At 33.7% G+C, this 16561-nt stretch overlaps 3 protein-coding genes across 8 annotated transcripts; 1 reads left to right on the forward strand and 2 right to left on the reverse strand.

Annotated features, from left to right (window-relative positions):
• Window positions 1–659: 659 nt before the first annotated feature.
• LOC109818139 (uncharacterized) lies at window positions 660–1922 on the reverse strand. The gene has a single exon (XM_020383573.2). It carries the CDS (start codon window positions 1920–1922, stop codon window positions 660–662), a length of 1263 nt encoding a protein of 420 aa, XP_020239162.2.
• Window positions 1923–3836: 1914 nt separating this feature from the next.
• Window positions 3837–14060, forward strand: LOC109796852 (cyclin-dependent kinase G-2). 4 transcript variants are annotated; one of them, XM_083071444.1, is made up of 9 exons: window positions 3838–6067; window positions 6483–6618; window positions 6738–6826; window positions 7009–7120; window positions 7214–7320; window positions 7419–8047; window positions 8778–8854; window positions 11862–11952; window positions 13549–14060. In XM_083071444.1, exons 1-6 carry the CDS (start codon window positions 4365–4367, stop codon window positions 7516–7518), a joined length of 2247 nt encoding a protein of 748 aa, XP_082927570.1. In that variant the 5' UTR covers window positions 3838–4364; the 3' UTR covers window positions 7519–8047; window positions 8778–8854; window positions 11862–11952; window positions 13549–14060. The 4 variants fall into 4 exon arrangements, with proteins under 4 accessions (XP_082927572.1, XP_082927570.1, XP_082927571.1 ...); XM_083071445.1 differs by lacking the exon at window positions 11862–11952 and having other exon boundaries at window positions 7419–7848; window positions 7977–8047; XM_083071443.1 differs by lacking the exon at window positions 11862–11952.
• LOC109796862 (uncharacterized) lies at window positions 11785–16535 on the reverse strand. 3 transcript variants are annotated; one of them, XR_003805573.2, is made up of 5 exons: window positions 15337–16535; window positions 14378–14809; window positions 13570–13873; window positions 12041–12823; window positions 11785–11944 (listed from the first exon to the last, which is right to left on the reverse strand). XR_003805573.2 is itself a non-coding variant. In XM_083071447.1 (4 exons), the coding sequence occupies exons 1-4, from the start codon at window positions 15874–15876 to the stop codon at window positions 12693–12695; spliced, it is 1356 nt and encodes a 451-aa protein (XP_082927573.1). In that variant the 5' UTR covers window positions 15877–16535; the 3' UTR covers window positions 11785–12692. The 3 variants fall into 3 exon arrangements, 2 of the variants coding, with proteins under 2 accessions (XP_082927573.1, XP_020212284.1); XM_083071447.1 differs by having other exon boundaries at window positions 11785–12823; window positions 14378–14758; XM_020356695.3 differs by having other exon boundaries at window positions 11785–12823.
• Between the last annotated feature and the right edge of the window lie 26 nt (window positions 16536–16561).

Here is a 16561-nt window from a genome sequence, read left to right on the forward strand (position 1 = left end):
TCTGTTCAAGTGATGAAATTTTGAAGGAGGGGTCTGACCTCATTTTTGTTTTTGAGAAGAAGTATCCAAGTAAATCTGCTATAGTCATCAACTACAGTCAAGAAGTATTTGTATCCTTCAATGGAAGGTGTAGCAATGGGACCCCAGATGTCAGTATGAATGAGTTCAAAAAAACAGGTTGATTTGCTATTACTAGTTAAGTATGACAATCTCTTTTGTTTAGCAAAGGCACAGACATCACAAGCATTAACAGGATTAAAGGAAATATCAGAATATTGAGAAGCCAAAACGTGCAAAATTTTATTAGAGGGATGACCCAATTTCATGTGCCACAAGGTACAAGAATGAGTATTATTAGCAAGTATCGAATGTTGTAATGAAGAATTACAAGAAGAAGTATTTGACTCAGATGCATTCAAATTATTATTTCTTAAGAGGTGGAACAGGCCTTGATGCTTTCTAGCTACTCCAATCATCTTGAAGGTAGTTGTCTGCACAAGAATACAATGGTTTTTACAGAATATCACAAGGCAGTCAATGAAATTAATCAATTTAGGAATAGAAACTAACTGGACAGAAAATTCAGGGAGAAAAAGTGTGTCATGAAGAATGAGTTTTCCTAAAATAATGGTACCAGAAAATTTAGCAGTGACAAATTGTTAATTAGGTAGCCGAATGGAAATAGGAGAAATTGGTTTAAGAGTTTTAAAAGCAGATTTGAAAGGGCAAATGTGGTCAGTAGCACCACTATCCAGTATCCAAGAGAAAGAGGAAGGTACAGAACCTGAGGAATTAACAGTGCATTGATGGACACTTGTTACTGGAGGAGAGGCTTTTTGTGATTGTGATAACAAGGCAAGTATGGTTTGATATTGATCCTTAGATAAACCAAATTGAGCACTTGGCTTGTCAGATTCCACAACAGAAGGTTCAGTGACAATAGAAGATTCACTTTCAGCAATACTAGCAGAAGGCTTAGAAGAACTCGAATTATTCTTGAAACTGTTCTTGTAACCTACTGGAAGTCCATGTTTGATCCAACAAGTTTCAGAAGTGTGATTTGTTCGTTGGCAATGATCACAATACTTATTGTTGCGTCCAGCGGATCTATTTGAACGACCTCTGCCTCGAGAATTTGAGAAACCTCCACGGTTTGTGAAAGAGTTTTTGTTGGAATTATCTTGAAAATTGATGTTAGCAACTGACTCTTGTGAATTATGAGAGAAAGAACCATTTAACTCACGTTCTTGTTGAAGAACTAGGGAGAAAGATTTCACAAGATTCGGCATAGGTTCCATGAGCATGATTTGAGAACGGACTTGAGAGAATTCATCATTAAGGCCACGAAGAAACTTGATAACACAATCATCATCTCGTTCTTTTTTGATTTTGAGAATTAAACCACAATTACATGGAGAGGAACAGGTACAAACAAGAAGCGTACGATACATCGTAAGCTCTTTCCAAAGAATTTTCAGATGAGTATAATACTGTGATACAGTGGAATCACCTTGCTTGCAGATTTGAAGCTCCTCTTGTAGATCAACAATGCGGAATTTGTCACCATGAGAGAAACACTCAAGAAGATCGCACCAAATGTCAGCAGCCGTGTCCATCCACATAACCGATTGTTTGATGGAAGGTGTCATGGATCGTGTGAGCCACGACATCACCATCTTGTTGCATCGTTTCCAAGCGTCATGTAGAGGATCGGTGGAAGGAGGATAAGCAAGAGTGCCAAGAACGAATTTCTCTTTGTTCTTTGTCTCGAGAGCCACAATCATGTCATGTTTCCATTGTTGATAGTTGTTATCAGCGAGCAAAGGAGTGACGAGAACGAGTGCAGGGTTTTCTCCTGGATGTAGAAAAAGGGGATTTGCTGGATTTACGAGGTGATCAGAAGGGTTGTCAGATTTTTCCATGAGAAAACTGTGAGGGAGGAAAAAAAATGGGTTCCGAAAGAGAAGCAAGCTTCAGAGGACACAATGGCGGAAGCAGAAGTTTACTGATGATACCATGTGAGTGCTTGTAATCCTACTCGAGAAAAATGATAAAGAAATAATTTGTAAAAAGAGAGAAGAAGAGAAAGATCGATAGAAAACTTCAAGAATATGATTTCATGTGTGCACCGAAACACTTTAGAGTTGTGTTATATATACGGTACAAATGACAAACTTTATCTAAGGGATAAAAATAGAAAATAACAACTAATCCTATATCTAACAGTAACTGAATATAGCTAAAAACAAAAAACAGCTATAACTAGATAAGTATAGAATGAAGATATTATCATTCTATTTCTAATAGTATCTGCATATGCACCGATAATTAACTAGTTTTTATTATTGGAGCACGTTAACTTTATATATAATATTTATTCGCAATCGTGTAATAGTGTACTACATGATATAAGGAGATAAACAATTAAAACAACAAATTAAACATCTCACAAAAAGAAAAATAAAATATTGGTATACCTACTAATTGGATTTAGGACAAGTTACATCTCGATCATTCTAATAAAGTAATGAAGATGACTACTCCGAATAAAGTCAAACATTCCAATACATGGTTCAATTTTGAAATAATAACTAAAATAAATCACGACATAGGGAATATCGATAATCATGGATCTCAAAAATATGTGGAAGACGGCCATCTCATAATTTAGTAATCCCATTCACAAAAAAATAGTACACTATATAGGTAATTTTAAATTTTCATTCATACAAAAAAGCATAAAATATAAGAATATATATTTTTTTATAGGTGTGACCTCCACGTGGTGCTTAGGCATGGCAACAGGGCGAGGCGGGGCGAGTTTTACGTTCCCCGCCCCCGCTCCCGCAAATTTAAACTGTCCCTGCCCACGCCCCCACCCCGATACCCGCCGGGGATAAAATCTAGGTCCCCATCCCCACCCCCGGCGGGGTTCGGGTTTCCCCGCCCCGCCCCCGCCCCCGCTTTTATTTTTTTTTTCTTCTTTTTTTTTTTTTTAAATAAATATGAACAATTAAAAAAAAATAAAGAAAAATAAAATAATATAAATTTTTACATATAAATATTTATAATTTTGGTTTATATTTATAAAAATAATTTTTTAATTATATTATTAAGCGGGGCGGGGGCGGGTATGGGGACGGGGGCGGGGTGGGTAGGTATTAACATCCCCGCCCCCGCTCCCGCCCCCGATTTTATCAATCGAGGAAAACTCAAATCCGAACCCGAACCCGATAAACACGGGTTTTTCCCATCCAAATTGGGGCGGGTTCGGGCGGGGTACCTACGGGGAGCGGTGAGGTAGAAAGCTTGGCGCTTTTGCATATACAATACAAAACAAAAAAAACCGTGTTCACCGCGATGAAACTAGTGTTCCACTTTTTAATCAAATAAAAACAAAATTAAAATTAGAATAAAAGCGTTTTTATATATTATTCTTTACAAAAATGTTTCTAAGAGTTATTTTTCCCTTTAATGATAGTGTTTTTATTTTTTTAAACTTTTTATTTATTACTTTGTATTTTTATTTATAAATTAAATTGTAATATATTTTAAAATTCATCAATAATAAAATTGTATCACAATATAAACTATATTAAAAAATTAAAATATAATTTATTTACTATGGATTTAATCATAACGTACTTTTTATATTTAAAAATATATATTTATTATAAACTTTAATTATATAAAACAAACCAGTATTCCTCACGGTGCATATACTAAAATTAAAATAAAAATAATATTACATTTTTTAATTCTTATTTAAACATATTTGTATTCTTTATTAAATTTTATATTAAAAATCACAAAACACACTTTTATTGACCAGAATATTCTCGTTGTTTGGATTACTCCTCTTCCTATTTACTATCTCTGTTTACTCCTTTTTGGACCGGAACCGGGATATTCTCTCTCCTTTTTCCTATCGCCGGTGACGGTGACGGTGACGGTGGGTCATATTTCTCCTATATATATATATCGTCCTTGTTTTGCTTCACCATCGAGACTTCGCTCAAGTTCAACCATCACAATTCCAACGGTTCATTTCTCTTCTTAAATTTCTAGGGTTTCGATCCTGTTTCCTGCATTTACATTCCAACTCTTGTTGCACACTAGCGCTATAATACAACCTCTGCTCATCATTTATCGGCTTCGTTTTCTCGCTCGAGCTGGAATTGCTTTTCGATCTAACTTCGTTTCGTAGGGTTTGTACTTGGTTAACGCGCTTTTTTATTCTTCGATTAAGCAATTTGGTAGGATTCGGTTCTTCATGCGTTTAGGGTTTCAGAAACGAAATTGTCGTTTGTTGCTTTAGGGGATTAGTTTTTTTTTTTTCGGAATTTAGGGTTATAGGTATATCTATGGCGGCTGGTAGACATGGAGGTTATCGTGAGAACGAGTTTAGGGACCGTGAGTCGAATTTTGATGTTTCAAGGCGGGTTATTAATGATAGTTCTAAACAGGAGTATGATAGGGTGAGGAATGGTAGCCACGGTGTTGCAAGGGGTGTGAGCAGGGATGCAAGAGATGGAATTAGACTGAGAGAGAAAGATATTAGGGTGAGGGAAGCTGCAAATGGCAGTTATCGTTCATCTTCGAGTAAGAGTGACTCGGGCGGTAGTGGCGGTTGTAGTAGCGGGCTTGGTCCCAAACGATGTGGGTTTTCTGTTAAGGCTATGGATAAAGAGCCAGGTGAGCTTTCTAGTGAAAGTGGGTCTGATGATGGTATTGACTCAGGATCACAGGAAAAATACTGCGAGGGGTTTGGAACAGGTGGAGGAAATGGGGGACAATCTCTGCTAGAGAGGAAAAGAAAATTTTCACCAATAGTATGGGATCAGGACGAGAGGGAAGTCAATTTATTCAAACATAGGGTTGTAACAGCTGTAACTACTCTGCCTCTCTCACCTCCACTTGCAAGAGTCCAACAGTCACCTAATGTTGTTGGAACTCATCCTGTCAAAAATACAGAAGCTGAGATTCTCGAGTTACCAACTGTAACTAATCCTCCTTTGCTGTCTGAGTCAGACGAGGATGATGAGTCTGAATCTCCTGTAGGTTTGCATTCATTTGTGCTTGATCAGAGACGGGGTAACGAGCAGGAAGGCAAGCAACCTGAAAGTGAAGATTATATTCCAACTCGTAATATATCATCTTCTAGATGGGCAGCTGGAGACAACTCTTCTAGTGATGAAGGTGAAATCACTGATGACAAGGAAATTCTTAAGAGGAGGAAGCTATCTCCTGATCTGGGTATGAGAATAAGAAACAAGGTGTCGAGACTGGAGGAATGTAAAATAGAAGAGTTTGTAGGAGCTAGAGCCAAATCATCCGAATCTGAAGAAAGAGGTAGCCGTGGGAGATCGTCCAGTGGTGATGATCATCCTAGTATTGAGTCGGGTAAAGATGATTATATGGAGATTGATGGTCAAGGTAGCAGAAGTGAAACTAGTGGTTATCATTCAGATACAGATTCTGAAGATGATAGCAGAGGAACTCCTGACCGCCTGTTTCCGCTTCAAAGAGCTGTCAACATGCTTCAGGGGTGTAGAAGTGTTGATGAGTTTGAGAGACTGAACAGGATAGATGAAGGGACATATGGTGTTGTTTTTAGGGCCAAAGATAAGAAAAGTGGCAAAGTTGTGGCATTGAAAAAGGTGAAGATGGAGAAGGAAAAAGAAGGTTTTCCACTTACTTCTCTTAGGGAAATAAACATTCTTCTTTCCTTTCACCATCCATCCATAGTTGATGTTAAAGAAGTAGTGGTAGGAAGTAACCTTGATAGTATTTTCATGGTTATGGAATACATGGAACATGATCTTAAAGGACTAATGGAGGCAATGAAGCAGCCATTTAGCCAGAGTGAAGTAAAATGCTTAATGCTCCAGCTTTTAGAAGGTGTGAAGTACCTTCATGACAACTGGGTGCTTCATAGGGATTTGAAGACTTCAAACCTGCTTCTGAATAATAGAGGTGAACTAAAAATTTGTGATTTTGGATTGGCTCGTCAGTATGGGAGCCCATTGAAACCATATACACACCTGGTGGTTACTCTTTGGTACAGGTGAGTCATTTGGTTAGACATGGCATTTTTTTTTGTTTATTTATGTCACTGGTTAATTTCTATGACATTCCTCAGTATAGTTTAGTTCAGTAGTTGTGAATTTAACAACTATGTTGTCATTAGGTCATCCATTGCTGTAGAACTTAATCTTAATTTGATTATATTCAGCAATATTTTTTTTGTGGTATTAATGTATTATTGCAAGCTTGCAGTTAATTATCTTGTCTTTTGAAAGTTAAATTTCTGTTTATATATGTTTCCATTCTTAATTGTAAACATTCACCCAGAAGTCTGTCATTTCATTCTGATGCTGCTTTTATAATGTCATTGGACTTTGTATTTAAGCATGTCTCAGACTCCATTCCCTTGCAGTAGAAGAGCCTATTTAATTGATGGTCATCTATTTGTTTCTCAGGGCGCCTGAACTTCTTTTGGGGACAAAACAGTATTCAACAGCTATTGACATGTGGTCTCTGGGTTGTATAATGGCTGAGCTATTGTCCAAGGAACCACTGTTTAATGGGAAGACTGAATTTGAACAAATTGATAAGGTACACTTCAATGCCATTTTGTCTTGTAGTGGATTAGTTCTTGCTCGAACTTGGTCTTTCAACATTTGGTGCCTCTTCAAGTGGCTCAGGTCTATTAACATTTATTTATCTACTCGCAGATTTTCAGAATTCTTGGCACACCAAATGAAACAATTTGGCCTGGGTTCTCAGAATTACCTCGAGTCAAGGTCAAATTTGTCAAGAATCAGTGAGTATTTTTTATTTCCTTTATTTAAGAATTTGCCTGTTCACTTCCACTGTTCTTATTTTTTTGTCACTGTTTCCCAGGCTTCCAACTCTGGGTGGTTCTGGTTTGGCTATCTGGCCTCTCTTGGTTACTTCTACCCAGCTTTTTCTAGTTTGTTTTAACTACCAGAATGTTCCTTTCAGGTATAATCTCCTGCGTAAAAAGTTCCCTGCAACATCATTCACTGGATCACCAGTTCTTTCTGATTCTGGATTTGATTTGTTGAACAAGCTTCTTACTTATGACCCTGAAAAGGTAAATTATACATACTGCTCGACTTAATTTAGTAAATAGTAATTTATGTCAATGTTTATTAAGAATATGAGCTGTTATCATTAATATGCGCAGCGGATCACGGCTGAAGAAGCTCTAAACCATGAGTGGTTTCGTGAAGTTCCCCTTCCGAAGTCTAAAGAATTTATGCCTACATTCCCTGCTCAAAATGCTCAAGACAGGTGACTAAATAAGATGTTGCCTATGGTATTTTTTTTATTTTTATTTATTTATTTATTTTAATTTTACTTGTTTATTTGACTCATAATTGCGTAAATAGGCGAATGAGGAGAATATTAAAGAGCCCAGATCCATTAGCTGAGCAGCACCGGAAGGAGATGCTGCAGGGTGAATCAGGGACTGGTGGTATTTTTGGTTAAGAATGGTGCAATTTTATTTTTTGTTCACAATAATCATTCTAACATGCCCTGCTGAATATTTGCACGCATGAGGTTAGTGTAAGTGCTGAATGGAAGTTGCTAATTTTGATTGTTAGACAATCACTCGTGCAGTTTTTTATAAGGCACTTCTTGTTGGTTTTTGTCGAGATATATATTCTTTACTTCCTTGGAACCAGATTTATTTCAGGTTAACCTTCTTCACGCTTGATCATTATAGTGAAATACTGATGCACATGGGGCACAGCTTTTACATAAAGTGTGGCATACTTGCCTTCTGAAAATTGGAATAGTCCGCATCTGCTGGAAATTGTAATTGTAACATATTTTCATTGACTGCCATACTGTAAACTGGTCGAGTATTAAAGCAACTTGGATTTTCCTGTGACTAGAAGTTCTTTTGCTTTTTTTAATGTTCCTATTGTGTTTGCAAGAGACAGTTCACAAGATGTGGAAGAGTGCATTCTGTCCATTTTGTTGAAGAAAATGACAGTAACTTTCTACTCCCAAGGTAATGCATTCCTTTGATATCTTTGATATTAAGGAATGATGAATATGTTTCAGTCAGAGAGATGATGTCTATAAGCCAGTATTACTCTGTTAACATTTTCTGATGTTTAATGCGTATGTGCTTGCCACTTGTGCAAGTTCTTGGTGTAAAGTACAAATGACTATTGCTTCAAGGAAACTCTATTTTTTTGGATGCAAAATTAATTGTTTAACTGTAGTTTATTTATTTGCAGTAATTAGTGTTTGTTGAAGTTTCTTGCATTTAAATCTAAATGGAACGAATGATTTTGGAAGATTTTTCATGGATTCTTATGGTTAAAAGTTAGTGTCATTCAAGAGGGTTTGTACTTGAGTGCAGGGTTCTTTGTTTGTAAGTTGACTTTTGGTTGGAGCTTTAAATTGTGACCAGTGAAGCATCAATGCGTTTATATATGAGAATGGGATTTTTTTCCCCTTTATATAGGATGTTCTGGAAAATTTTCATTCTTTCGTAGATTTTTGTATTTGAAACAATTTTTGCACTCTTATTTTATTATCTCCTTACTCATTGAAAGAAATGTGCAATTTCAGCATGTTAATTTCTCAAGTGTATTGTAGAACTGAAGAGTATTACTAATACTGCAATGAAAATTAAATATAAAAACTTATCATATTTGTGCATCATGTAAGGGTTAAAGTTTTCTCAAGTCCAAGAATTCTTTTATGACATTTACGTGCAAATGTCACTGCAGTATCAAAGCTAGCATGTTGAGGATGTTACCTGTATTCCTGGAATATATAGAACTTTGTTCCATCAGGCTCTCTAGAGGTACATGCAAACCTTGGTTTGTTATAACTTATCATTATAATTATAGATCATAAGCATTTATTTATTCTTGTGCATGTTCTAGTAATACCTTTTGTAGTTTATTCATATGTTCTAGAATAATAGTGAAGGGGTATTTGATGGATTTGCAGTTTAATGCTTAAATGTGCTACTAAATTGATGGTCAATTGCACAATTTATTAGTAAATATTAGAAAAAGCATCTTCATTAAAAGGAATAGCGGAAGACAGGCGGTACGTGCCTCTATTATTTAAAAAAATAAATAATGAAATGGGTGATTAGTAGAAAATTTATGAGAAGTAGAAAAAAAAAATAGCAATTAAATAGAAAAATAGTAGGAGGGGAAGTATTTTGAAAGTAGTTATAACATATAAAGATAAAATAGTCCAAAATTTGTGTAACTATAATTGGCTATTACCTTTATATATTGTTACAGATTATCTTGGATGTTGGTTGTGGTCATTTTGCTTGAGCTTATTGGTAACGAATCGATTTGTCTGAATTTTGAATGTTAGTTTTGTATCTTGGGTGTGTACAGATTGATTGATTATTAAATTGAGTAAATAAATTGAGTAATTAATACAAGAGAACAATTTTAAATATTTTATCATTTATGTTAATATCCCCTATTTGTTTTTTATGTTAATATTTTAATATAAAGTTTTTATTTTCACCACGTGTGATCGAATTGATCACACTCACTGTAAGCTATACAAAATTGACATGAAATTAAAATTCTTTGATATACATCAAAATTAATGTATATGGTTTTTAAAAATATATAAACAGATTTTTAGTTATACACTTATAATTGTTTAATTTAACAGTTGAATTGATAAAAATCACTTTTTGAACGACGTAATAGTTGTCATAACTTATAACGGTACAATTAGGCCCCTCCCCGGTGGATTATGTATACACATTTTTACATCTGATAATATTTATTTTATTATTTAAAAACTAATATACTTAGCTAAGTGATTTATATAAAAATGAAATGTAATTTTTTTTTTGTTTTAAACATAAATCTTGAAATCACTGCATTACGGAGGGTTTTGCTTAGCCACCATCCATGACCTGAAAGGTAGTCTTAGTTTTTCTTGTAGGGGTATTTGGTAAAAAAAAAAATAAATTAATCATGAGATTCATCTATAAATATTCTCTCAATTAATTTGTAAGATTTAATCAATTCGTTTTTTTTAATGCATTTTTTTAAAATTTTGTTGCATAGGTATATAATTTAAAACAAATCAATTAGTTAAAATAGTGATTTAAATGAGTTAATCACTTATACACTGTCGGTGTAAAGTTTTTTTATACCGGTAACCAATCAGATCTTTTAATAGTATTATGTCAATTGTTTATTTAATAAAATGAAAATAAAATAAAATAATTAAAAAGATTTGATTGGTTATTGGTGTAAAAAAACTTTACACTAGCACTATTAACTCTTTAAATATATAGTATTAAAATATTAATTTTATTTAATTTGATAACATTTATCTCTAATATAGGTATGAAAATCTAATTTAAACAATTGTTTACATAATACAGATTTTTAATTTAATTTATAGAATTAATTATATTTTTTTATTGTTATATATTATATCAAAATAAATTTCCCTTCTACATTTAAATGTAAATATTTTTTTTTTCGATAATCAATTATTTTATAATTTGTGTAACATAAAATATAAATCATATATAATGAGAAACCCGAATAATTTGCCGAAAGTAATGGAACAACTCGAAATTTTTTAGTTCAAATGAATAATGATCCTTATAGTTTTTAAATATCTTTAATATATATATATATATATATATATATATATATATATATATATATATATATATATATATATATATATATGGCACCGTAGTAGAATCATTACCAATGGCACTATATATATATATATATATATATATAGTTTTTAAACTAAGATAAAAAGTAAAAGTTAAAAGTGAATAAGTTAAATTAAATTACTTATTGAAATAAATTATTATATCAAGAGAAGGAGAGTTAATATTTAATTTAGATTGCAGGTAGATTTATATTAGTTAAGCGGAACAATAAAAAAGGAGGGCCTAATTTTTTTTTCAATAAATAGTGAAATTTGAAGGTGAAAAATATTTATAGATTTCTAAATTTTAATTTGTTCTGGATTTAACAATTGAGACCATATTTTTTAGTTAAGTTCAGTCAAATGTGCATCATCATCATCACCAAATAATTAAGAATAAATTACATAGGTTTCATGTAATTATACACACACTCCTCACTTTTTTTTACTCCTACACTGATATCTTTAATTGTTTTAAAAACATTACACAAGGACTTCTTGTAAGTGAGATTTGTACGTTAAAAAATAAAGTTGTGTAATTTCCCGAATGATTAAGTTAGTGATATATAATTGAGCAAGATTCTAAAATTTTCATGTTTATGTTTGATGGTAAATCAAGTTGAAAATTGATTAATTTTCAATTTGTAGATATTATCGACTCTTTCTGATTGGTTGGTGTCAAAGTCAAACTAGGTCCATAGTAGATTTTGTTGTTATTTACCGGATCTCATTTTATTAAATCATAAAATTTAATTAATGGTTATCAATTTGAGTGGGCTTGATTGAATAGATCATATTGAGTGAAGACTTTGTAATCCGCATAGATTTTACTTAAATCTATCTAGAATAAAATGAAAATGTCGTGTCTCGTGTGTACCTGGGACATGTAACATGTTACTTCCGATAATATTTTATCCTTTGAAGGAGTCAAATTGCAGCAGCTGCGGTGTAATTTGCTGATAGAATTAAAATGTACTATTTTCTGGTCACTTCATCATGGCTTTAGACATGTCACGCCGCTTCAGAACACGTCTAGTTATGTTTGTCATTTTACCACTTTCTAGAACTGTCTTTTTTTTTTTTTTTTTTTCCTTTATTTTTTTATTTCATGTCTTTATATAATATGGTGGTTATTGTCAACCTAAAAGTGGGATCATCATGGAATTTGGTACAACTGAAATATGGACTCGCCAGGATATACAAAGTGGGCTGTTCTTCCTCCATTTTCGCACTGCACAGGTGGTGAAAAAAATCATTAAAGTCATTAATTTTTTTCATTAGTTTTGTTTGACAGTTTTACACAAAGTGAGCTTACAAATAGTTTTACCTGAGAGGTTCTAGTGATGTGATTGTTATATGCGATGACTTCTTGGGAGGATGATGGCTAGTGAATTCGTTATTTTCAAATATTTAAATGGCCAGCAATGACACGATGGTATGCTGCCATTATTTAATAATAATAGTGTACTGCTGTGTGAACATCTTAGCATTGGTTATTTACCCACTTAGTTTAGTGTACACCTTCCAAATGGGTAGCTAGGTTGGTTTGTGGACAATGAATCTTGGTTTCCATCCTCTATGGAGGAGCGTATCCTGATAAATTGGGATTCAGATTTAAAAGATTGTTAAATATAGTTCATCACGAAAGAAATTCAGAGTTGAACAATATCAAATATCAAATATTGTAAGCAGCAATAATTAAGTAACATAAATGATTAAGGGAGGTTTCACTATAAGCCACCCTGGAATGATGTTATAGTATGAATATTGTTGAGGCAATTCTCTTGTATGATGCATCCTTCGTATGTTGTTCAGGTCTTATGTATTAAGAAACTGCCATGTCGTCATTCATTGTCTTGTACCCAATTTGGTCGCATGGAAAAGTTGTAGAATTCGTGGGGCCTTTCAATCAGTTTATCATGGTAACCTAGAAGACCCAAGGCCAATTCCAAGGCCGTAGAGTGAATTTTATCATTTGGTTAGAGTATTGTCTTGCTAAGAACGAAGGTTACCAGAGTCAATTCAAAGAAAAATATCGTGTTCACAAGAGACCGGTCAACTGTCCAACCAAATATAGTAATTCCCCCTGCATTCGTCTGCAGATACATCACTGCACATTCAGCGGCGTGTATAAGTATATGATTCCTGTTATCTAAAACATGTTTATAGTATACATTCAATAGCTTCAATCAGAAAAAATAAATATTTATTGGTCAATATCAAAATAGAATTGGCAAACTGATAATTTTGCAAGAAACATAAAATTAAGATTGGGATGCCGAAGATATGAAGAACTGAAGCATAGGAGCAAGAAAAGTGTGTTCGCTGACTTATCTTGGAAATGCACTAACTAAAATTACGCAGAAGATTGATTTATGCTACTCATCAAGAGAAAGTTCAAATAATAATTATTACTCTATTAGTTTATTGTTAATAGAAAATTTTGTTTTTATTTATTTGTCCATTTGGAAGTTCAAAACAATTATTATTATTATTATCTAATCAATTATACTCTTGTATAACTAATTTTTATATACTTTACACATTTATCATGATAGAAATAATAATGAAGGTCATATTAGGGAGTTAAAATGTTTTTAATATAATTTAAAATATTCTTATGTACTTTACAAATTTATCATGAGAGAAATAATAGCGAGGGTCACATTAGAAAATTAAAAATGATTTAATATAATTGAAAATATTAATTATATTTCGTAATTTGTATGTTATCTTCCTAAGTGGACAGCTAATAATAAACAGAAAGAATTTTGAAGTTGGTTATATTATTAAATGCTTGAATGATTTAATTGAACTGAATCTGGTCGCATACAGATTGAAGGTTGTATTACGTACCATAGGCTTGCCTCTTGTGATGTGAGGTCATACACGAAGCCAAGAGCGCGTTTGAAGGCGTCCCGAGGTGATCCAATGACTCTAGATCACTTTCCGAGTAATTCAAAGATATTGAGTTCAAATGGTTTGAAGCCTCCAAGCTTCCTGTACTAGAACAATATCTCAGTTTAGATGCTTCAGAAGTGCATGTTACCAGCGCATGCCACCTGCTTGCAAGTGAGACAATGCCTTGAGCTCTGTGTGAAATCTTTGTTGCTGCATGCAGACAAATAATTATTCCAGCCACCTGAACAAGTGTGGAAACCTGAAACAATGGACACGAAAAAAGAAATGGAATCCAAAACTAAGATCCATATTTTGAAGCTCGAAAAAAGTTAAAATTAATGTTTAGTTACTCAATTTGATCTCTATAGTTTCATAAACTTAACTTTTTAGTTTATATAGTTAAAAACGTTCTTTTTTATTTTTTATATATACCATTTTTGCTTTTATTTTTTAGTCCCTATCATCTATAAATTAAAAGGTAAAATTTATGAAATTAGTGATTAAAAGAAAAAAAAATAATATATATATATATATAGAGAGAGAGATAGAGAGAGAGAGAGAGATAAAAATAAAATATTTTAATATAGGAACTAAAAGGTGAACTTCATGATACTATAAATTTAAAACAGTAATTAAACCTTAAAAAGAACAATGGCTTATCAAGTACTGAAACAAAGCAAGCAGGATAGCTTGACCAAAAGAAAAGGAACCAAGTCCTTCAATTTAATTACATAAACTATTTTGAACAGTGAACTGAACTTACAGCAAAATCTCCACCATTTATGAAAGTCAGAACTCCACCATACCCAGTGACCTGTAATAGAGTCACAAACTGGCTAGCTGTGACGACCAAGAACTGAAGAAGCAGGTAAATTCTGAACCTGTGGCTTATCTTGGACAGATGGTATCGCAACCGAATGTGCTCTTCCATGAAAATCAACTCATCATTTTCCCTTTGCAAGAGTTTCCCGTAATCATCAAAGTGAATGAGTTGCAAACTGCATACCAAGTGAAATAGAACACAGGCCGATAAAGAGATTGCGCTGACATAAGTCCAAGATACAATCAAAGCCATCAAAACAGCAACAGAGAGCCACAAAGATCCTTCTTCTACCAAGGAAAGGCGAGTGATTTCTCGGGCTGTCTTCAAAAGGAAACATGACAACACCCACAGAATGATCAAGCGAAAAGACCCCTAAGACCAAAACAGCATTTTAGCAGTCTGGCAAGTTGCAATGATGCTAAATTCCTCTCCTCCAAAAAACTATAAAGAGAAGTGCTTATAACAAAACTCTTTCGAATAATTTTTTTTATTAGTTAAAACTTAATAAAAACTAAAAAAATTATAAGTGTGCACTATTACATATTGTATAAGATCAGGGATGCATGATTTTCAAAAGTAAAAATAAAAATTCATGTGTTAGAAGACAAACCATTACATAATTTGAGATCATATGATTCTGACCGGACATGTAGCCACATCTTTTATCAGCCAGAACCATATGGTATCGTATCATGTGATTGAGTATCAAAATAGGAAGAACCCCACAACCTTAAACAAGGTTACATTACCAAAATAAGCACACAAGCTGGCACCAACAAAGATCACATTCACACCAAAGCACACAAACCCAGATAATCAAACTTCACCAAACTCAAACATGAAGGCAAACATGAAGGCAAAAGTTTCAAAATTTGACTCAACTTGGTGACAACCCTCACCGAAATTTGTTTAACGTAATCATGGTGAAAGCATGGCATTTGAGCAGCGTGGCGGTCAACGAAGAGGAACCTGGTGAGTCCATACTTGCGAAGATTGTGAGAGAGGCATATCAAGGAAACCGCTGCGAGACAAGTCTGAAACGCAACAATGCCAATTTCGAAACCCTTTATCTGATTCTTGTCAGTGTCGTACACCTGAAGAGCCACCATCGGCGCCGCCACACCCACCGCCGCGAAAGCTGTCCAAGACGCCGTGAAGCTCCACAATGAACTCTGCTTGAAGCAAAGTAGCGTGAGAAGCGCTTCTAAACGTGCAAGGACATCATCAAGGGCTGTTTCACTTTCTTCATTGTTGTTGTTTTCATGCGGTTGGTGGTGTTGGTTTTGGTTTGAGTTAGAAGTGAGGAAGGGTGTGTTAGTGTGAGTTGGAAGAGGTTGCTCTGTTTGTATGGCCATGACTTTCTTTTTTATGAAATCTAAGGACCCGAAAAACGGCATCGTGTGGCGATTTCTGAATTTCAGGTGAAAAGAGAACACCATTAAACTGTTTTTCACTTTTGACAGGGACGAAAGTGGAATAGTGAAGCAAAGCAATATATATATACAAGGATCAACACTACAATCAGAATTTAGCACTACGACCGATCAGGATAAGTACCAAAGTTGGAATTAACACCACAATTATTTTATAATAATACTTTAGTTGTAACTTCAGATTAGAGAGTTCTTCGATTAACAATCGTAAGTACCTATCTACTTTTTCCATCTAGACTTTTAGTTTTTTTACATTGAAATTCTAAAGATTAAGAAATGAGGAATAGTTTTCTTTGTAAATGGGAAACTAAACATAACATGTTTTTGGTTTGGTTTGAGTCATTTCGGATGTAAAATCATTTACTAAAATCATGCCGTTGGCCGGCCAACATGTCTTATAATAGAAAGTTTTATGAGTTTGCAGGGACACAATATTCTGTCGTGAAGTTAGATACAAATAATAAAAAAACATTAAAATCCTTTTCGACTCACACAAAATCAAACCAAAAAATGTAATTTGATATTATCTGATATAACCTGACAAGTGAACTTCTCTGGTGCTAAAGTTGATAGGGGAGAAATTATTAGATATATTTAGTGTCATAGTCTTAACCAATCTCAATCTCTATATCATATACATTTTTATTTTTTAATTTATGAGAGAGAATTAATAAAACTCAGCTACTTGTGT

The sequence above is a fragment of the Cajanus cajan genome, chromosome 3 (genome assembly GCF_000230855.2).
Source record: "Cajanus cajan strain Asha chromosome 3, NIPB_CcT2T_4, whole genome shotgun sequence".
Lineage (NCBI taxonomy): Eukaryota > Viridiplantae > Streptophyta > Magnoliopsida > Fabales > Fabaceae > Cajanus > Cajanus cajan.